This window comes from Triturus cristatus, chromosome 9, assembly GCF_964204655.1.
Source record: "Triturus cristatus chromosome 9, aTriCri1.1, whole genome shotgun sequence".
NCBI classification, from domain to species: domain Eukaryota; kingdom Metazoa; phylum Chordata; class Amphibia; order Caudata; family Salamandridae; genus Triturus; species Triturus cristatus.
The window spans coordinates 1,100,156,272-1,100,179,215 of NC_140592.1; the positions used below are offsets into that span (position 1 = coordinate 1,100,156,272).

General features: G+C 46.6%; 1 protein-coding gene across 1 annotated transcript; it reads right to left on the reverse strand.

Moving 5' to 3' along the window:
- Positions 1-306: 306 nt before the first annotated feature.
- On the reverse strand, positions 307-1,971 carry ARF6 (ARF GTPase 6). Its single transcript, XM_085627002.1, has one exon. It carries the CDS (start codon positions 1,829-1,831, stop codon positions 1,304-1,306), a length of 528 nt encoding a protein of 175 aa, XP_085483128.1. The 5' UTR covers positions 1,832-1,971; the 3' UTR covers positions 307-1,303.
- Positions 1,972-22,944: the final 20,973 nt, after the last annotated feature.

Consider the following 22,944-nt stretch of genomic DNA (forward strand, 5'->3'; position numbering starts at 1 on the left):
TCTCACTTTAAAACATTCTGACACACAGTGGTGTACCACTTAAAGTTTGAAAATACAAAAATGACAATGCTCCCTTTACACGTGGGCTTGGAATTGAAAATGGTAAGGAACTTTAGGGAGAAACCGCTGTTAAAAAGAGAGCTTTGAGGTTCACCAAACGTTTCAGTAAATATAAACAAAAAAGTTACTGCCACAGCGTTGAAATTGGAACACATTATAAAAATTACCCATCCATTTCAGAAATTCAAGCTTTCAAATGCAATAGCTCAATTAGCTTCTGTTCAAATCATATCCTGAAACATTACACTTCGTTCACATTTTTATTCAGCAAATGGCTACCATGTTTAGGGAAAACTTTTTTGCATTCTCGTCATGCATGGTGTAGATCCCAGAATTCATAACTGTTAAGTCAAATGTAATTTTTTTTTTTTTTACAGATTTGCTACGTACAATTCAAATAGGTCATCTCGAATTTCCAATTCAGGACTGAGCAAACTGTAAAAGAGGATTAGTTTTATTTGTTTCCATTAACCGTCAGTCTTAGATATAAAAAGTAAATTAACCTAGTTACAGACTTGCTTGCAGAATTTTGAAAGACACCCTTGGTATAAACGACAGACTGCAGTTTGATTTTTAAGCAATATAGTTTCAAGTTTACTAGATGAACTAGACCCAACAACACAGTTTTGATCAATGCAAAAGAAGCAATCTACAGCAAATGAAAAGCAGAACCGGAAATATAATGCTTACACTGAAAAAGGTCCCATCAAATCAATCCATTATAAAGTTGGGCCCACAAAAATAATTATCAACAGATCTGCATAGCCTCTTCTGAGAAAACGACACGTTAATGTATGCATTTAAGTAATATTGAAGATTAGGAGCCCTAAAATAAAGTAATACAGAATCTATTAAAACAAAAATATCCATTCCATTTTACAATGGAGGTTTTGATTGCATTATAATTTGTAGGCCTATGAAAAGAATACTTGCTGATCTGCATTTTTCGGTTTGTGTGCTATTTAACTTCAGTTTTATGATTTTCTTTACATTAGCACCTTCTAAAGCAAAGCAAAAGAAACTCAAGATCCTGTTGATTTTTAAAACAAAAAGTGGTTGATTCACTGGGTCGTCATAATCCTATGAAAACTGCTTTAACTTAGTTTGTTTACTCATCTCCCTGGAAGAGGCAACTTAACATGTTTAAAATGGTTTCCTAGTAGTTATTAAGTTGTGTCACTGGAGGTTAACACAAGTCCTCACAGACATCTTAATATTTAAAATTGATTCCTAAAAGTTATTATTAAGATTTGTAATTAGAGGTTAGCCATGTGAGTCCCTCATAAAGTCCATCCCCTGTTGTAGCACAGGAGGGCTGCACGTACCAATTCCTGTCCCGAATGCGGGTCAGGCCTAGCTTCTCCTGGATCTCATGTGGCTTCATGGCATCAGGCAGGTCCTGCTTGTTGGCGAAGATCAGAATAATAGCATCACGCATTTCCCGATCATTTATAATACGATGTAGTTCCTGTCTGGCTTCGTCAATACGGTCACGATCTGCGCAGTCCACCACGAAGATCAGGCCCTGCGTGCCAGTGTAGTAATGCCTCCACAGTGGTCGGATCTTGTCCTGTCCCCCCACATCCCAAACATTGAACTTTACATTCTTGTAGGTCACAGTCTCTACATTGAAGCCTACTGTAGGGATGGTGGTGACCGACTGGCCCAGTTTCAATTTGTACAGGATTGTTGTCTTGCCCGCTGCGTCAAGTCCAAGCATCAATATTCGCATCTCCTTGTTTCCAAAAATTTTTGACAGCACCTTCCCCATTCTGGCCAAAAAAGTGCATAAATATTGAAGCAAATGAGGGTTCCTGGATAAAACCTATGGGCGGGTGGTGTTGACCTATGGAGTGGCTTAGTTGTGACCACTAGACCAATGAAAGGGAGGTATCCAATAACAAATTCTAAGAGAAAGGTACGTCACAATTTGGGGGTATCCAACAGATAAGGAGTGCCGCCAAGCAGGATCCAATGGTGAAGGGACCTGAGGAATCAAGTGGGTAAATGCTGTCAAGAAGGATCACCAGATGAAGGTACAAAGTAAGACACGCGTCCTGGTAGCTTAGTTGTCCTCAGCCCAGACTCAGTAAGGGCTCTTTCCCGTGTTGAAGGGAGTGGTTTCTTGATTGCCTGACAGTGGCTTAGCTGGCCTGCCCCTCTCCGGAGGCTGTCGGCCTCACTGTGACCCCCAACAATATTTCCATGCAATGACAGATGGGAGCGGCTGACCAGCAGCTCGCTAACCTGCGGGCCGTCCACAGGGTGCGGCGCTTCCGGCGACCGGTGTTCTGCTTTCTTCTTGTGTGTGGGAGCGCCAGCGCCCTACCTCCCGGCAAGCTGCCTTCCCAGAGAGTGCTTCACACCTTGACGTGGGCCTCGGCCCGGTTTCGGTAGCCTCCACGGGAGTCAATCATCGTCTCCCCATCTTCCTCTGGTGCCTGCAAACGGGAGGGTCTCAATTAGTACACTGCAGCTTTAAGACACGCAGGGGCGCGCGCAACGGCGTTTCCGCCTGGAATCTTAGCGCGCGCGACGGGAAAGACAGCTGTAATGCGTACTTTTGCAAGTAACCAAAAAAGTGCTAAGAAGAACTACCTTACCTGGAGCCAGAGGCGACGATCCGCCTTTTCACTAAGTCTCCAGTAGTCCTCTCTCTCTCCCGCACACTCCGGTCTCTTTTCGGTCCCCGCCCCACTGCAGCCGGAAGAGGCGAAAGGGCGGAATCTCTCACTTCCGCCTTTGGTGACAAATACGCACGCGCAGCTGGGGAAGGGTCAGCCGTCAGTGGTGTGAGGAGGAGGGGCCGAGTCACAATTAAAGGAGAAGGGAGTTAACTATGTGAAAGAGAAGCGCGACTTGCGTGTGTCTTTGAGCCGGAGGTTTTACGTCATCACTAGAAAGGCTGGCCTACAGCAAGGCGCGCTCCCACAGAGTGTCAGTTAATGTTTAAAGTGGTAGAGAAACCCGATGCGCGTGGCCTGAATGAAGATAGTGTTTCTGACGGGATGAATCGTTTGTATTGTGTATCTTTGCTGCCTCCTAATGGCAAACTTGTAAATTTCTACAAATATTAAGCTGGCAGCGTGTTGCAATCTACATCTTCCAGGCAATGGGATTTATATTTACGTTTATGTTTCAATTGAAGGGGGCTCTCACAGCAGTATAATTATGTCATGTCATTTGTGGTGCTTTATTTCGGATACAACTTATTAACTATAAAAGTATCAATTATGAAAATTATAAAATGTAAAGATAAAATAAAGTTTCTTTATCACCAACAGTGCTAGAATAGGAAAAAAGTTACCCCGGGAACCCATAATTAGGGGTTAATGTGTAGCAACAAAAAGGTCGAGGTCACGAATCGGAGGAGTCATGAAAAACAGTCGGACAGTCAACTTGCTAAAGTAACATAAAGGGTTAATGTGACTTCTGCAAAGCACATTGTTGCACATACTGATGACAGATTTTTATTTTATGTAGATAGGTAAGTAGGTCACTGCTTTTGACACAGTGATACTTCTATGACTCGGAGTTTATAAATTGCAGTCCTAATACAGCAGGGTGAGCTGTAAACCAGCATCAAGTACTGCATGCAAACGGCAAGTCTTAGAACCTTGATGTTTTTTTTCTCAGTCTGTTGGTATAAAACTGCTATGGGTTTATTTGGGTAGTAATAAAGTCTTATTAGTAAAGAGAACCACTAGCACTGCATTATATTTTTAAATCCTGACTTTGTGCTTCACGTGGCCAATTACTCTCAACACATTTACCCTGCCAGAAAAGAGGATGTGTGACTCCTGCACCTTGAAACTCTCATTGCCTCCTTTTACTATGGAAAAGGTTTGCAATGCAATTATCACCCACTCTCACCCATTAATCAAGATTATAAAATGTATACTAAAATTCCACTAACTAGATTCCAATTCTAAATTAAATTATTTATCCTGTTCAGCCTGGTTTCCTGAAAGGTAGATTATTCTCACACAATACTAAAGTACTATCACATTATCAACTCCGTAAAGTAATTTAAATGTTCTGTAAGCTTATTAGCTTCAGATGCTAAAAGCTCCTGATAAGGTCAACTGTATTTTTTTGTTGCAAGAATTCTGTTTTGGTGTTACATTTATCTCAATGGTTAAAGCACTGTATTGTACATCCTCTGCCACCATTTTTGTTAATGGAATTAAATCTTCACTTTTTGACCTTTTTAGAAGTACTAGGCAGGCATGTCTTTTATCCCCCTTCCTATTTAGGTCGAGCCTGAGTTAGCACGCATGCCTGCTCAGCGTGACTGCTGTAGTGGAGTGTGAAGGAGAAGCCCTGCCCACTCTCCGCCCATGTTTGTCATTGGCTTGTGTCAGTGTCCTTCCTAAATGCTGGCGTCTGATTCGTAAAGAGGCTTGTAAGTCCCTCCTTACTGCTGCCTTGTCTTCATCTGTAACCTATCATGGCGACTGACCCCTTTACTTTGGATGTTTCATGGTACGTGTTATTTAGTCTGCAAACACAATTTTTTTTATTGAGTTTTTCATGCTGCAGGAACGACATGCTTTACTTACATGCAGCGCGTCATGCCCGAGGCAATGGCGGCCGCTTCTTTGAAATGCAATAGGTTTCACATTTAAATGCGAGACCTATTGCATTGCAGACATTTTTTTAAACGTATGGTTAGTGCCCGTGCCAGGTATTAGTAATGCTGTTGCGCAGCCGGAAGTTTAGTGTCTGCTGTTTGATGACTCCCTCGTGCCAGATACTAAGCGCTCCCAGCCAGCTGCCTGCCGTGTTATTTCTTTCAACTGCTGGCCAATAAAATCATGATAAAGGCTGCCCTGGAGTGTCCTGTGGCCCTGTGCACTGCTCTGATACGTGTCACTGGAACGGCATCTGGAAGGCTGCTTTTATGATCACATCACTGTTTCGGGGTAATAAAATTAGCCTATGCAATGCTTACAGGGCTGATGGAACAGTAGGGCTACTCGTGGTCTTCACTGAGGTGCAAAGTCTGCTGGCCGACGCTACTCCTGGAAAGCCATTACGAGCCTCTGAAATGGCTTCAGCGCCTGCAGCTGCGTGTTACAGGGAGCTAACGCTGCTTAGTAAAAGCTCTAAATCATTAGCCAAAATCTCCCCAGGATTAAAGGCTCGTTAGAGGCGCAGCAATGTTTTTAACAGTACCGCGCTCTCATGACACATTGTACACGAAAACTAAACTCAGATTAGGGAAAAAAGGGAAAAATACTTCAATCAACCGGTGTGATTAATTTGAAACCACTAAAGCCCCCAGATTTATTAAAGGCGGTTTGACAGGATGACTGAAAAAAAACAAGCCAATTTTATTTCAGTGCAGCCAGCAGACTGCTAAACTTTGTGACCCCCCTGATAATGGTCTATCGGTCCCAAGGGATAAATGTTTATTAGTATAAGTGCAGGACCCCAAGAAGCCGACAAGCGTTACCAAAAGAACAACAAAAAAGCTGCATTTTAGTTCACGTCTATATGGAACGTTTTACACAGCAGAGAGATGTTCAGCAACCACATACAGTTTTTATTCTTTTATTGAAATCTTTATATGGGTTAACCAATCGATTTATCACACACAAATGAATAATTAGTCAATAAAGGTTACTGCATTTCATGAATAGAAATCATTTGATAATTATGCAAATTATAATTGCTCCTAAAATGTAACAGCAGGTTTAATTGCTAATATACATTAGAATGACTATACTACATATTTTGTTAACTAATATCTTCAAATACAGCGCTATTTTTGCATCAAACCTTAACAATAGCTGTCCTGTGGGAATTGGTTTAACAGAAGCAAAATACTCTAGCTTAATGAAAGTTAGTTAACAAAATATACACGAAGTATCATTGCACATGCTGAAAGAATACCACATCAATACCTGATTCGTTTTTACTTGATGAGATGGGAGTGCGATAGCTCCGCAATGCAATATCTACTGTTAACATTTACTTTTTGTATTTTGCATTTTTATATAGCACGTTGACACCTGGACAGGTATTTAAGTGCGTTACACAGAACTAAACAGTTTTACATTAACATAAGTTAGGAATGAGGGGAGAAGGGCCAGGGGAGAGCAGGGAAAGGGGTGGAAGCAATGGGAAAAAAGTGAAACAGCTGAATGGAAAGTAAATGAAAATGTGTTCTGAGATCTCTGGTAGTAATGTGTGGGTGACCAAGATGGGGACATCCTGTGTGGGACGAGTATGAGAAAGATTACTGTTCGTTGTTGTACCTTCTTTACCCCCCACCCGCCATCCCTCCCGTTGTTGTGCCTTCTTTACCCCCCACCCTCCCTCCCGTTGTCCATGCCTTCTTACCCCCCCCACCCTCCCTCCCTCTCGTTGTACGTGGTGCCTACCTATTGGCCATGGCAATGGCTTTTTAAAATGTATCTATAAGCTAAAAAAGGGCATCCGCATGTCTCATTGTAAATGACAATGCCATTTTATTTATGTTTTGTTTTTTAAAGCATAAATAAAAGGCGTTAGGATTTACAATGCCAATAGCTTAATCACGCGTTAAGGCGTGACCTATTGCATTGCAAATGTGAATCACTATCAACTCTTATTCGTACTTCTATGGATAATATGGGCATTTCTATCAATAATACAGTTCTAAAAGTTGCTGCTTATACAGATGCTGTTTTGCTATATATTAACGACCCTGTATATACTATACCAGTGATAGTAGATATTATTCATGGCTCTGCATTAGTACCTGGATATACTTTATCAACAAAAATGATTTTTTTCCTTTAAGCATATTTTGTACTGTGGATCTGTTACATGGCACAGGCAGTATATGGAATATCGCAGGTCTTAAGTATCTTGTGTATTTATATGTAAACATAATAAAAAAGCAGTTGATTTAAACTGCAAAAAGCAATTAAATAAAATTACGGAAACATTGGCCAAATGGGTTCCTCTCAGCTTATGACCATGGGGAAAAATTCAAGCAAACGGAATCCTAATATCTCCGCAAGTGCTATTTGTACTACCAATAATACCTGCTACGTTTCCTACATCTTTCTTTACCAATATTATTATTTTCTCTTGTTAAAAAAAAATATTTCTATGGTTGATTTTTTCAAAGTCTAGCCCCAGAAAATAATCCCCCCACAGAATGAAACCATAAGAAATACATAGGAAATAAGGACAATGATCAACAAAACACAATAAATTCCCAATTTCATAGATTACAAACAAACACCTATCAGATCACTTCATCATTTAGCGCCTAATTTAAAGTTCAGAAAGTTTACTAATTAGGAGGTTAAAGTCCACTCGCATCTAGTTGTAGTTTTCACAACAAATAATAGAAGAAAGAACAGGATGATCCCTAAAGTGCTAGTGCAATTTATATATTCGGCTGTTCAACCCAGTTAGATAAGCATTTCCAGATTCTTACTTCCTTTTTCCTGACCCTACGTCCCTTTTGTGTATAAATGTCCTTCTCCAGGTTGTATATCACTTTTAACCGGGCCAGCCACTGTTGAAACAAGGGGGAGGGGGCTACATCCAGCCAGGCTGAAGCAATACACAATCTATATACAGCCATTGCAATGCTTAGCAAGGCCCCTCCATTCTCCAACTTCACATTAGTTATTCCCAATAAAATTAGCGGGGGTTTAAAGCAATATTCAAATGTAATTTGATTCTTAAAAACTCATTCATTTCCTCAATTGATTGAACAAGAGCGTTGCAGGTTGCAAACGTGAATTATATCTCCCATATAAAGAGCACAACGGGGACAATGCCCTCCTTTCTCCCCCCCCCCACACTTGGCTATCCGGTATGGGATATAATATATCTCAACACAGTTCTTATAAAATTGAGCTTAGAGGTTAGCAGGCATTAAAACCATTTGGGCATGTAAAAAAGCACTTTGAAATGCTGCATCCATAATATCTAATTTCACCTGCCATTTAGCCAAACACTTTTCCATATCGTCTTTCATAAGCTCATTAAGCAAACTATAAATACTACCAATGCATTGGGGAGCAGGCTGAATCAATTTGTCCACAAGCTCACTATTGCAAAATCCCTCTGCCCCTCCTCCCTTACTTTCTAAATAATTTCTAATTTGAAGAAATTAAAAGCTCTCTGTGAGTAAGACTAAACTTCGATCTTAATTCATCATAAGAGATTATGCCAAATATTGAATTTAAAACAGCCTATTTGATTAATTCCGCCCTTAAACCAATTCTTCATATAAAAATCATCAGAAATCTCCTGTAAGTTCTTATTACCCTGAAGGGGGAGTATAAAAATGTAACTGGCCGAGCCCTAGTGAGCGGCGTACAGAGGACCACAGTTTAAAAGCAGTGAGAAGTGTCTTAATGCGAACCCTCTTGTAACAACCAAAATCCAACTGGTGCCATAAACATCCCCAGGTTGTGGAACCAGTCAATAATTTATACAGGGAAGGGTGCCTTAGCCTCTCACTGCTAGGGTCTTCCCTCAAAAGTGTGTATAATATACCAATGAGGCTGCACACCAATACAGTTTAAGGTTAGGAAGGGCCATCCTTCTACTTTCTCTGGGTAGCGACAGAAAGTTAAACGAGCTTCTTGGCTTCGAATAAGCCCAGATGAATTGTAAAAATATGTTTTCAAATTTCTCCACCATTAATTAGAGATGACAAGGGGGATTGCTCTCATAAACTACAAGATTTTAGGGAAGAAAACATCTTAATTAATTAGGTTACATCTGCCAATTATTGTCAAATGTAGATTATCTAACCTTAGCAGTGCTTTTATATTTTCATCCGCTAGCAGCCCCAGGTTTTCATTTACCACCTCATCAAGCTCAAATCTTATCGTAACCCCTAGATATACTGCTTACTTGACTGCTCTATTATCATATTGGGATGCCAAGTCCTTAATAATAATCTATATCTTGTCCTTATTCAAAGCATATCCTGATAGCACACCATATCTCAAAGCTTCTTCTTCTATTGCCACTATAGGCTGTTCAGGATGAGGGGTGACTAAAACTGTCATCAGTGTAGAACAATACGTTAGTATCATGTCCGTACAATACCATGGAGGAATATCAGTGGTTAACTCCAAGTGTTTTAAAAAAGGGTCGATGTAAATTGCGAAGAGAAGCGGTGAGCAAGGTCAGCCTTGTCGCATCCCTCTTGCAATTTTTAAAGGTTCCGTCATCTCCCCATTTATAAAAATGCTCGCTGCCGGATTCCTGTATAGAGCTTTAACCTCCCCCAAAAAATGAGTGCCTATCCCTTTCCTTCACATCAAAATCCATAGAAACTGTCAGGAGACCCGATCAAATGCTTTTTCAGCATCAAGCAAAATCGCCGCCATAGGGTCTCCTGACACCTGTCCGGCATCAAACATGGTAATGATCCTTTTATATGATCCATTGTTCCCCTGCCAGGAATGCAGCCATGTTGCCCCTCAGATACTATTCTATAAATTACCTGCGATAAGCGGGAAGTTAATACTTTTGAATTGATTTTAAAATCCCCATTAATTAATGTAATTGGACGATAGGAGCCAAGATCCTGTGTGTGTTTGTTTTTCTTTGGGAACACTATAATCTTTGCTACAGCCCAAGATTTAGGCGGAGCAACTCTACAAAAAATCTGTTGGAACAAGGTTGTCATGATTTCTTTTAACTGATCCCCAAAGATCTTATAAAATTCAGTGGGGGTTAGATCGGGAACAGCAGCTTTCCCTCTGGGCAGCTCCGACATTGCCTCTAAAATCTCATCTCAGATCAGAGAGCAATCAAGTTGCTCCTGTTCAGCCTGTGTCAGTGCTTTCGTAACAGGGAGAGGATGTGGTCTGACGGCTAGATTGCTGACATTGGAGCTGGGAAACCAAGGTTCGAGCCTCGGAGTCACGTCCACATCCTGTGATTCTTGGCAAATCACTTAATCTTCCCGTGACTACCCAAAAAAAATAAATGAATGTGTCCGTGTGTAACGTAACCGGTGCTCATGTCAAGCACTCCAATACCTTAGGGTCGAGTTTGTGCTATATAAATCTGCAAAAAAGAACAAAACTGTGGGATCCAAATACTTACTGATTAAATCCTCTCGCTGAGCCCCCAAGCATTCAGAGTTTTCCAAATATAAAGCCTGATAATATTTATGAAAGGCAGCTTGAATTTTGCTTGGTTCCAATACCAACCCAAGTGAAGGATCTTTAACTGGCACGATTTTGTTGCATGTAAAATCCTGCCTAGTTCTTACTGCTAATAAGTGACCCACTTTTTCACTACACTCACACAACTTTTCCCGATATGCAGTTGATTTATCTATTACCTTTTTCACTAGAATTTCCAGAATTGCAGCTTTAGCAAGAGCTACTACAGCCTGGGCCTCCTCCACTCCTTTCTTCTGCTGTAATGTTATAATTAAGTTTTCTTCTGCTCAAGCCAATTTTAACTGACAGTCTATCAAACTATCTATTTCCTTTCTCACCTTTCTTATCAAGAGTTGAATGGCTTCGCCCCAAATGCCAGCCTTCAAGGTGTCCCAAACTATACCCAACGGAGCCGTTCCCCAATTCCTCTTCAGAAACTCAGGTATCCACTCCATATGTCTCACACAAGACTCATCCAACAGTAAGGTCCAGGAAGAGGTTCTTTCAGCTAGCCCCACCCAGTTCTAGGATTAGTGGATTATGGTCGGATAACATTTTTGGAAAACATTTAATTCTGCTCTCTTGGATTAATGCAGATGATGAATACAGGCCCCAGCTAGGCCCGCAGGACACAAGGGTTCGCTCTCCTGCAATGGAATCTATAAGGAAGTTGGCACGGAAACTGCAAAGTACAAAGACAAAGTTTATTAACCCTTAAGGGTGGTCCTACAATCCATACAACACCCTTCAGTATTGCATAGAGAAGCACACAGAACTTGCATACACGGTCCCCTTTTATACACAACAGAGGGGCTCATAAGTGGGTGGATACAACATGAGGCAAAGAATATTACCTTTTATGGTCATTTTCGATACTGAATCAATATATGGGCGGAGCTGACACACTCCTTGAGCCCGCGAAAACATGGTCAAGCAAGGACTAACTGATAACAGATGTGGTCAAGTCTGGGCATGCGCCAGATGGACAAAGGAGCTATTTATAGACTGTTACTAGGCAGATTACAAGAGCAACTAACACGAAGGTAGGACTCTTCTCGTGTTGAGCACGTGGAGACATGACAATACAAAATGGAGTCCAAACTTTAGTCAACATAACAGAAGAGACATGCTCTATTGAAGGAGAATTCATGTCTTCAGTAAATGCTTAATCACATCGTTGTTTCAATTTACAACACAGATGCAACCAAAAAATTACCCAGACTAGCATGTCTTTGATGTGGGGCGGAATAAAAGGTAAACCGGTGTTCCAGTGATCTTATTTTGGACAATACATCGCAAAGTCCATCTGTATGACATAAATTTAAGTAATGCTTGAAACACTTTGGGCGTCCTTCCCGTATGTTTTTGCCCCAGCTCCCAATCATTTGGCAAATTAATATTTAAATCACCACATAAAATAATGGGCAGCGGCCAATGTTCTAATTCGTTAGTCAGCCATGCAAATATGACAGGATCATCTACATTGCTACCATATATTGAACATGAAGTAATTGTGGCAAACCCTGAGGCCCTGCATCTGACAATAACTCATCGCCCTAGTGGATCCACCTGGACATGGGTAAATTGCATGAACCTATTACTGGTTAGTACTGCAACCCTATGTGTGCGAGTTCCTTGGGTGGTTGCCCCAACTACACTATAACCTAGATTCTTTAAAAGGCCTTTCCTTAGATCCTCTAGGTGGACTTCCTGCAAGCAGACAATTTCTGCCTGCAGCGATTGAAGTCCTTGCAAAACCTTCTGTCTTTTGTTAACATAATTTAAGCCACAAACATTTAAAGTAGCTATAAGTAGCTTCCCCATTCTTCTAGTACCTTTAGCCCTAAGCAAGAATAAATTCTAAACAACATGAACACATAAAAAAATAAAAAGACCCCCCTAAAAGCCAGTGCAATTCTTTGTCCTTATTCACCCCGCTTTGTGTGATCCACCCTCCCCCTCCTAAAACAAGCATTTACAATGCAATGGTCTCGGCATTGGTAAAGTTAGAGCTATTGGCATTGCTCATGACATTATTTTTGTTTATGTTTTTGTTTTTAAAACATTTAAAGAAACGGCATTGTCATGAGCAATGCCAATAGCTCTAACTTTACCAATGCCGAGACCATTGCATTGTAAATGCTTGTTAAATCTCGGATCGAGACTGCGCAAGCGCAGCCTTTGAGCTGAGACCTAAAAAGTGCCTAACTCGCTGAGTTACCTTGCCTTGTACCTCGCCCCCCAAATGCCGTGAGATAGTATACCAGCGACGTGAAACGATTTACAGAGAATAAAATGAATTGAATGAACAAACGTGGGTTGCCCCCTGTTAGACCTGTCAGCCCTTTGGGTGGTCCCTCCTCATCATTATTTATTTTGTCCCACTTTTGCCTCAAACCCTGTTGGTATTTTTCCTTTTTGGGAACCACCAGACTTTTTGTAGTGTTGATGCAGATTCAGGGAGCCATTTTATCTACCCCTGAAACTTCTGTCTGAGGGCCTGGAGCACAAAATGGTGGCCACCTGTGACATCACCAGCATCCACTGGAACCTACTAGCACCTTCCAGAACATTCCAGAACCCTGTGACCGTTGGAGGCGGTTTAGAATGTTGGGAAGCTAAGACAGAGAGTTGGCAGTTGGAGCTGGCAGTTGGCACCTGACTGGTGAAGAGTGAGCAGCAGAAACCTGAAGGAGGAAGGAGTGAAGCAGCAGGGGTGGAAACTTGTGCCTGGAGTGGGGTCCATAAACCCACCCTTGATACTAGTCCCTACTGACTGAGCTCAGCCTGGAGCCCTGTGTGGGAAGAAGCAAGAAAAACCATCCTAAGGACCTGGACAGCAGGAACAGGCCTTAGAACCAAAGAACAGCAAGATCCTGACCTGAATACTGGTTTCCCTGGAGTCCGACGTCGAGTAGCCTGAGACCTGGAGCCCGAGGTGGAGAAGCGGCGCTGACTGGAAAAGCAGACGTCGTACCCGGAGCCGCCAGAGGTCGAGAGAGGGCGCCGTCAGAGGTCGTAGAGAGTACCAGAGGTCGAGGAGGAAGTCACCCGAGGTCGAGTGAGCGGCGTCATCGGAGGAGTGAAGTCCGCCCTCCGGAGTCGTCGGAGACCGAGGTGAAGCGTGCCAGAGGTCGGGAGTGGAGATCGCACTCCGGAGTCGCCGGAACCTGAGGAGAATCGTGCCGGAGGTCGGGAGTGGAGGTCGCACTCCGGAGTCGCCGGGAACCTGAGGAGAGGAGCACCGGAGGTCGGGAGTGGAGATCGCACTCCGGAGCCGCCGGAAGTCGACATCGAGGCAGGGCCGGCCGACGTCATCGAAGCCGAGGTCGCCATCGGACCGGAGCCGCCCGAAGTCGACATCGAGTCAAGACTGCCCGACGTCATCGAATCGGAGGTCGAGATCGAGCCGAGGCCGCCGACATCGAACCGGAACCGCCTACCGGCGTCGTCAAGAACTGACATTGCGCCGAGGCCGCCGACATCGAACCGGAACTGCCTCACGGCGTCGACCCGACTCCAGCGGCGTCGGAGCATCAGAAAAAGGGCAGTAAGTGGAGTAGAGGGCGCCTAAGGCCCTGTGGAGACCTGAGAGACTACTCTAAGGGGCTAGGGAGGTGCTGGAACCAGCCTGACTGTGCCAGGGGTGAGCTGAGACTACTTCAGTGGGGTTGTGTAGAGTGGGAAAGCCAGATCTCTAGAACCCCCCCCCTTGATCTACCTCAGTTTAGGCCTCAGCCTTGTCCAAGCCAGGGAGTAGACACCCTCAAGCCATCTACCTCACCACAAGCTGTGCCTGGGCCAATTCAGCCCATAGTAATCTCAAATGTGATCTGATTATATGAGTGTCACTGTCAGCTTTTAATTATTTATTGGGGGCACTGTATTTATTGTATTTAACCTATTTATTGCTTCACTGTATTTATTGGTCCACAGTATTTATTGATGCACAATATTTATTGGTTTACAGTATTTATTGCCTCAGAATATTTAATTCCCTGTATTAACTGCACTTATATTTATGTCTTTAGTATTTATGATCACCCCTATTTATTGAATCATTCAGCCAGTATTTAGATGACCTGCACTATTTAAAAAGTTTGTATATTGTGATTGTGTAATTATTTAACTAATCAGCAACTAAGAGAAAAAGAAGATAAAGAAAGATATTTTCATAATTTTTACGGTGTAGAGTCGTTTTTGGAACGGATGCACGCATGGTTATTGTATGGGTATATTGTATGCTTAGCACGGTGCCTGTTTCCTGACCACTCGAGCCAAGCTACCACAGTGTGTTCGGGAAGTCCACCACCACCCTTCCGGTGTGGGAGTGGGTATTTCCAACATAATTGGTGTTCAGTGGTGGGATAGAGCTGTGCCTACGTATACTCAACAATAACTGTGGGTAGTCCATAGGCCTACACCGGGAGTTTTCTCAAAGCGGCCTTCCTAATTGTGGGTTTTTGTTTTTTCCAAATTTACTCTGGTGGTGGGAGGAGGTATTATATAAGGTACCCCCTGCATAGTTACTGCACATAACTGTCCTCTGACCTGAGTGGGCAAGATGGAGTTTGTACTAGAAAATTTAGAAACGTACACTGTGGCCCAACTCAGGGAATTTTGTCAGCGGGAGGGGGTGTATTGTCCCCCAGGAGCGAAGAAGGGTGCACTCCAAACCAGCTTAAGGGCTTGGGGGGAGGCACAAAGGGAAAGCAAGGCTGAGGAAGAGGACAGGGATAGAGAGCCAGACAGTGAGGGAGCTGGTTTGTACCAACCTGAGGTGGGGAACCTGTCAGCGGGGCCCAGGACACTTTCCAGGGGGGGCAGCCGTGCCTCTAGCGGTGGCTTGTCTGAAGTGGAGTTAACAGACCGGAGGGAGAAAAGACAGCTCACATGGGACTTAGCAAGGCTGGAGAAGGAGAAGGAGGAACAGAGAATGGCTCATGAGAAGGAGCAGGAGGAACAGAGGATGGCTCATGAATTAAGGTTGAAAGAGATAGATCTTCAGATCCTAAGAATCGGGGCACAAACTGTTCCTAATGGTGGCAGCAAAGACCAAGAAATCACCAGGGAACCCAAACCCTACCTGCCAAAGGACTTAGTAGCTAGCTATGGGGCGGGTGACGATATCGCTAAGTGGCTAGCGGCCTATGAGGTCTCGTTAAGAGCCCATGGGGTTCCAGAGAAGTACTGGGGAGGGGGATTGTACAAGTACATGCCTCCAGCTGGTAGGGATGCTTTATTGGCCCTCGAGGAGGATGAGCAGACCCACTACCCCACCATGAAACTGGCGCTCATAAGAAAGTTTGGACTAACACCCGAAAAGTACAGACAGAAGTTCAGGGGTAGTCACAAACTGGGCACACAGAATTGGGTGGACTTCCTGGACTATGCAAAGAAGGCACTGGAGGGTTGGATTCAGGGCAGTGAAGTGAGGAACTACGAGGGGTTGTTTGATCTAGTACTGAAGGAACACCTGCTCGAGAAATGTTTCCCTGAACTGCGTCAACACCTGGTGGATAGCAAGCTGACCAGTCCCCGGAAGCTTGCTGAGGAGGCGGACATTTGGGCTAGTACCCGGGTGTCCACAAGGGGGACTGGAGGGGATACTCAAAAGGCCGGACAGGGCGCCCCCCAGAAGAAAGAGGGAGGGGAAAAGAAAAAGGAGTTCTCCAAAGGCCCCCAAAATAATTTCCAAGGAAAGGGAACAGGATTCACCCCTAGGGCTAACCCACCCAGAAACCCTAATCCTGGCCAGAGTCAGCAGCCCAGGGTTGTCCATTGCTACGAGTGCGGTGGCGTTGGACACTATAAAGGAGATCCGAAGTGCCAGAAACGACCACCCCCTCCCATTGGAGGAAAGACCCCCGGAGTAGCTAGTGTAGTGCTCGGGGAGGAGATGCCCTTAACTAAGGGAAGGGAGTGGGCGGGTGTCACTTTAGTGTCCCTGGGAGAACGGGAGATGGTTCCTAAGATCCAGGTGCCCGCAAATACCGCAAAGTATGGGCAGTGGGTCACCATCAACGGCCAAAGAGGGGAGGCTCTGAGAGACACAGGAGCCAGTATGACTATGGTACATAGCCAACTGGTGTCTCCAGAGCAAGTCATTCCCGATGTACTCCACCCAGCCGCGATGGCTGACGGCAGAACAGGCCACTATCCAGTAGCCGAGGTTCCCTTTGAATGGGGGGGGGTTGCAGGTTCACTTCGAGTTGCCGTAAGCCCTGCCGTGCCAGTCGATTGTCTGCTGGGGAATGACATGGAGCACAACGCTTGGAAGGAGGTGGAATACCGGACTCATACTGAGATGCTGGGTACACCTGACTGGGCCTGTGTTAGTACAAGGTCCGCGACTACCCGGAGAGGGAGTTCGTTTCGGCTGGAGCCTGGAACAAAGGCCCAGCCAGCTGCCAGTCAAGGGAAGAACCGAGGACAGGAGGAGCCTGCCTCGGCGTCCCCACCCCGTAGGACGGATAGGCCACCGGAGGAGGTGGACCAGGAGTCTGCGGAGGGGGACGTTACCAAACTGGAGGACCTACCCATCCCGGCCGAGTGGCACGTGGAGGGAGGCCCGTCCAGGGAGGAATTCTGCCAGGGCCAGAGGGAGTGCCCTACCCTTGAGGGGCTAAGGCGTCAGGCCCAAGCCCAGGCAGCAGGGAACGTTGAAGGGAACTACAGTGTTTACTGGGAGGATGGCCTCCTCTACAGTGAACCCAAGGCACCCCTACATGGATCGTCACGAGCCTTGGTAGTCCCTCAACGTTATCGAGCCTTCCTTCTGGAGTTGGCTCACGAGATCCCATTGGCAGGACACCTGGGGCAAGACAAGACCTTCGCCCGTCTTGTCCCACACTTTTATTGGCCTCAAATGAAAGTGTCGTCCGATACCTACTGCCGGACATGTGTGTCTTGCCAAGCCAGTGGGAAAACAGGGGTGAAGCTGAAAGCTCCCCTGGAACCACTTCCTGTCGTTAGCACCCCCTTTGAAAGGGTGGGCATCGACATTGTGTGTCCGTTAGATCCGCCAACGTCAGCTGGTCACAGGTTTATCCTGGTCCTGGTGGATCATGCCACACGGTACCCAGAGGCAATACCTCTGAGGACCATAACAGCACCTGTTGTGGCTAGGGCCCTGATGGGAATCTTTACCCGAGTGGGTTTTCCCAAGGAAGTTGTGTCCGACAGGGGGACCAACTTCATGTCAGCGTACATGCGGGCCATGTGGAAGGAGTGTGGAGTGACCTACCGGTTCACAACTCCTTACCACCCCCAGACCAATGGTCTGGTGGAGAGGTTTAACAAAACCTTGAAAGGCATGATCAGAAGTCTGCCTGAAAGCCTGCGGAGGAAATGGGACGTCCTCCTACCCTGTCTACTCTTTTCTTACAGGGAAGTGCCACAGAAGGGAGTGGGCTTCAGCCCCTTCGAGCTTCTGTATGGGCACCCTGTACGTGGACCTCTCAACCTGGTGAGAGACGGATGGGAAAGAACTCCCAGAAAGCTTCCCCAGGATGTGGTGAGCTACATGCTGGCCTTCCGGAGCCAAATGGCTAAGTTGTGGAAGCAAGCTTCTGACAACTTGGAAGCCAGCCAAGCAGTAATGAAGGCGTGGTATGACCACAACGCTCACCCGGTGGAGTTGGAGCCTGGCCAGAAGGTGTGGGTGATCGAACCAGGAGAGCTTAGCGCCCTCCAGGATCGCTGGTCAGGACCCTTTGAGGTGTTGGAGAAGAAGGGTAAGGCTACCTACTTGGTGGACCTGAAGACCCCTCGTCAGCCCCTACGGGTGCTGCACGCCAACCGCCTCAAACCCCACCATGAGAGGCCCGAAGTCATCTTGATGATGGTGACTGACGGAGGAGAGGACGTGGAAAGCGAGCCTCTCCCAGATTTGTTTGCGTCTCAAGAAAAGGATGGGTCGGTGGAGGGAGTGATTCTCTCCCCATCTCTAACTCCTGAACAGCGGGAGGACTGCCGCCAGGTCCTGGGGCAGTACTCTTCGTTGTTCTCCCTTGTCCCGGGTAGGACTCACCTGTGCGTCCATGACGTGGACACAGGAGACAGCCCACCTGTGAAGTCCAAGATCTACCGGATGTCAGACAAGGTGAAGGCCAGCATTCACAGTGAAGTCACTAAGATGCTGGAGCTAGGAGTGATCGAACCTTCTAGCAGCCCCTGGTCCAGTCCGGTGGTGTTAGTACCAAAAGCTGCACCACCGGGTGCCCAACCAGAACTGAGGTTCTGTGTGGACTACCGGGGACTGAACTCAGTGACCAAAACTGATGCTCATCCGATCCCTAGGGCGGATGAATTGATTGACCGGCTGGGAGCTGCCCAATATCTAAGTACCTTTGACCTTACTTCGGGGTACTGGCAGATCTCTTTGACTGATGGAGCAAGGGAAAGGTCAGCCTTCTCCACGCCCAATGGCCACTACCAGTTCTGTGTGATGCCCTTTGGGCTCAAGAACGCACCTGCCACGTTTCAGCGCCTGGTAAACCAGATCCTCACCGGAATGGAGAGTTTCTCTGCTGCTTATCTGGATGACATAGCCGTCTTCAGTAACAGCTGGGAGGATCACTTGCGTCACCTGCAAGCTGTTCTCCAGGCCCTGAGACAAGCTGGATTGACGATCAAGGCCAGCAAGTGCCAGATCGGGCAGGGGTCGGTAGTGTACCTTGGACACTTGGTGGGTAGGGGAGCGGTGCAACCCCTCCAGGCGAAGATCGAGGCCATCATGGCCTGGGAACCCCCCAAGACACAGACTGAGGTCCGAGCCTTTCTGGGCCTCACGGGATATTACCGCCGCTTCGTGAAGGGATACGGTACCATCGTAGCCCCCCTCACGGAGCTCACGTCCAAGAAACAACCTCGACGGGTAGTCTGGACGGAGGCTTGTCAGCAGGCCTTTGTGAGATTGAAGAAAGCCATGTGCGAGGCCCCGGTCTTAAGGGCCCCAGACTTTTCCAAGAAGTTCATTGTCCAGACAGATGCATCAGAACATGGCATTGGGGCAGTGTTATCGCAACTCAACGAGGAGGGTCTGGATCAACCCGTGGTCTTCCTATCCCGGAGACTACTTCCCAGGGAACAGAAGTGGAGTGCAATAGAGCGTGAAGCCTTTGCAGTGGTATGAGCTCTGAAGAAGTTGCGGCCATACCTGTTTGGATCGCACTTCCTAGTTCAGACCGACCACAGACCCCTTCGTTGGCTGATGCAGATGAAGGGGGAGAATCCCAAGTTGTTGAGGTGGTCTATTTCCCTACAGGGAATGGACTTTCAGGTGGAACATCGGCCTGGAGTGGACCACGCCAATGCAGACGGTCTCTCAAGGTATTTCCGCCTTAGTGATGAGAACTCCCAAGGGGTTGGGTAGCTCTCCCCACTTTCAGCTGGGGGGGGACGCGTGTTAGACCTGTCAGCCCTTTGGGTGGTCCCTCCTCATCATTATTTATTTTGTCCCACTTTTGCCTCAAACCCTGTTGGTATTTTTCCTTTTTGGGAACCACCAGACTTTTTGTAGTGTTGATGCAGATTCAGGGAGCCATTTTATCTACCCCTGAAACTTCTGTCTGAGGGCCTGGAGCACAAAATGGTGGCCACCTGTGACATCACCAGCATCCACTGGAACCTACTAGCACCTTCCAGAACATTCCAGAACCCTGTGACCGTTGGAGGCGGTTTAGAATGTTGGGAAGCTAAGACAGAGAGTTGGCAGTTGGAGCTGGCAGTTGGCACCTGACTGGTGAAGAGTGAGCAGCAGAAACCTGAAGGAGGAAGGAGTGAAGCAGCAGGGGTGGAAACTTGTGCCTGGAGTGGGGTCCATAAACCCACCCTTGATACTAGTCCCTACTGACTGAGCCCAGCCTGGAGCCCTGTGTGGGAAGAAGCAAGAAAAACCATCCTAAGGACCTGGACAGCAGGAACAGGCCTTAGAACCAAAGAACAGCAAGATCCTGACCTGAATACTGGTTTCCCTGGAGTCCGACGTCGAGTAGCCTGAGACCTGGAGCCCGAGGTGGAGAAGCGGCGCTGACTGGAAAAGCAGACGTCGTACCCGGAGCCGCCAGAGGTCGAGAGAGGGCGCCGTCAGAGGTTGTAGAGAGTACCAGAGGTCGAGGAGGAAGTCACCCGAGGTCGAGTGAGCGGCGTCATCGGAGGAGTGAAGTCCGCCCTCCGGAGTCGTCGGAGACCGAGGTGAAGCGTGCCGGAGGTCGGGAGTGGAGATCGCACTCCGGAGTCGCCGGAACCTGAGGAGAATCGTGCCGGAGGTCGGGAGTGGAGGTCGCACTCCGGAGTCGCCGGGAACCTGAGGAGAGGAGCACCGGAGGTCGGGAGTGGAGATCGCACTCCGGAGCCGCCGGAAGTCGACATCGAGGCAGGGCCGGCCGACGTCATCGAAGCCGAGGTCGCCATCGGACCGGAGCCGCCCGAAGTCGACATCGAGTCAAGACTGCCCGACGTCATCGAATCGGAGGTCGAGATCGAGCCGAGGCCGCCGACATCGAACCGGAACCGCCTACCGGCGTCGTCAAGAACTGACATTGCGCCGAGGCCGCCGACATCGAACCGGAACTGCCTCACGGCGTCGACCCGACTCCAGCGGCGTCGGAGCATCAGAAAAAGGGCAGTAAGTGGAGTAGAGGGCGCCTAAGGCCCTGTGGAGACCTGAGAGACTACTCTAAGGGGCTAGGGAGGTGCTGGAACCAGCCTGACTGTGCCAGGGGTGAGCTGAGACTACTTCAGTGGGGTTGTGTAGAGTGGGAAAGCCAGATCTCTAGAACCCCCCCCCCCTTGATCTACCTCAGTTTAGGCCTCAGCCTTGTCCAAGCCAGGGAGTAGACACCCTCAAGCCATCTACCTCACCACAAGCTGTGCCTGGGCCAATTTAGCCCATAGTAATCTCAAATGTGATCTGATTATATGAGTGTCACTGTCAGCTTTTAATTATTTATTGGGGGCACTGTATTTATTGTATTTAACCTATTTATTGCTTCACTGTATTTATTGGTCCACAGTATTTATTGATGCACAATATTTATTGGTTTACAGTATTTATTGCCTCAGAATATTTAATTGCCTGTATTAACTGCACTTATATTTATGTCTTTAGTATTTATGATCACCCCTATTTATTGAATCATTAAGCCAGTATTTAGATGACCTGCACTATTTAAAAAGTTTGTATATTGTGATTGTGTAATTATTTAACTAATCAGCAACTAAGAGAAAAAGAAGATAAAGAAAGATATTTTCATAATTTTTACGGTGTAGAGTCGTTTTTGGAACGGATGCACGCATGGTTATTGTATGGGTATATTGTATGCTTAGCACGGTGCCTGTTTCCTGACCACTCGAGCCAAGCTACCACAGTGTGTTCGGGAAGTCCACCACCACCCTTCCGGTGTGGGAGTGGGTATTTCCAACACCCCATACGCAACAAAATCTGATATGCAAGTATATAGGTGTACAAGGGAAACCTGTTGATGGAATTTGGCGTATCGGTCTCTTTTTACACAATTGTAGCAACCGCCCCAAAATAATAACGCCCCCACCCCCGCTACAAGCACTTTCGTCAGAGGGTGAGAACCTAGCCCCTGAGAGTTCGCGTTTCTGAACACAGTATTGCTGCGGCTTGAGGTATGCGTCTCTGTAGCTGGAGGGAGGGAGGACGGGCGGCTTCGGGCGGGAGGGGGCTTCTGGTGGATGGCTGCAGACGGAGTGAGGCTGTTTGCAGGCGCCAGCAGCGGCAAGATGAAAGGGACGCTCCTGGGGGAAGCTGCTGCTGAGTCTGACCGGCTCCAGGAGGGGGCGGGGGAACCTCCTCCTCACCAAACCACAGAGACGGGGGCCTGTGCCTGCCCACCGCCCCGTGTCCCTCCCCTGCCAGGAAGAAATGGCAGCATTAACAGTCATTAATCATCCTATTATGATGAACCTGCTGATCTGAGTGACTGGCACATGGACGCTCTGCGTCCAGGCACGGCGAAGGCGCAGCCCGGAAGTGGAGCACGGGAGCTGACTGGGCTCTACCAAGAGATGCGAGAGGGGGCGTCGTGGGGGCTGGGAGACAGCATGGTAGTGTAAATGGTGTATTAAAAGAGGCAACGCCGAACCGTCCACACAAAAATTAATAGAACCTCAACCAGGACCTTTTATCTATTCCTGAACTATGGTGAAACGAAACCTCAGTAGTCAATGGTAGAAAGTTACAGGTAAAGTCGAGTGGCTACTTCAAATAAAGCTCAGTCGTCTTGAGTAGTAACCGAGTCTCACCGTCTAATACGGCGCACTACATTTGGATATTGGATGGAGAGCTTACTTTGTGCCTTTTTTTCTGTGTATCTGGTTCGCCTCTTGAGTCTGTCTGTCCATCTACTTGTCCATCTGAATCCCTCTGTATCCATGTGCATTACCCTGTCTGTCTATGTGCCCATCCTCCTGGCTCATTTTCTTTACCTCTACCCATCCTTCTGTTTATATATATTTATGTGCTTCCATGATCATCTCTCGTCGCTTTCACTTTCCATTTCATGTGCGTGGTTCTTTTTTTCCCTGGACTAATGCTCCTCTCCCTACGTTTCGTTGTTTCTGCCTCATATTTTGAGCCTTGCAAACTTTTCTTGGTCTATTTTTCCTTTTCTCTACATTTCGTGTTTTTTTCTGCCTGTCCCTTTCGGTCTCTTTACTTATTTTATCTTTGCTTTTAATTCTATCTTTCCCGCTCTGCCTCTGTTTTGAC

Excerpts from the sequence above, each read along its gene's own strand:
- ARF6 (XM_085627002.1), bottom strand. The coding sequence starts at position 1,831 with ATGGGGAAGGTGCTGTCAAAAATTTTTGGAAACAAGGAGATGCGAATA.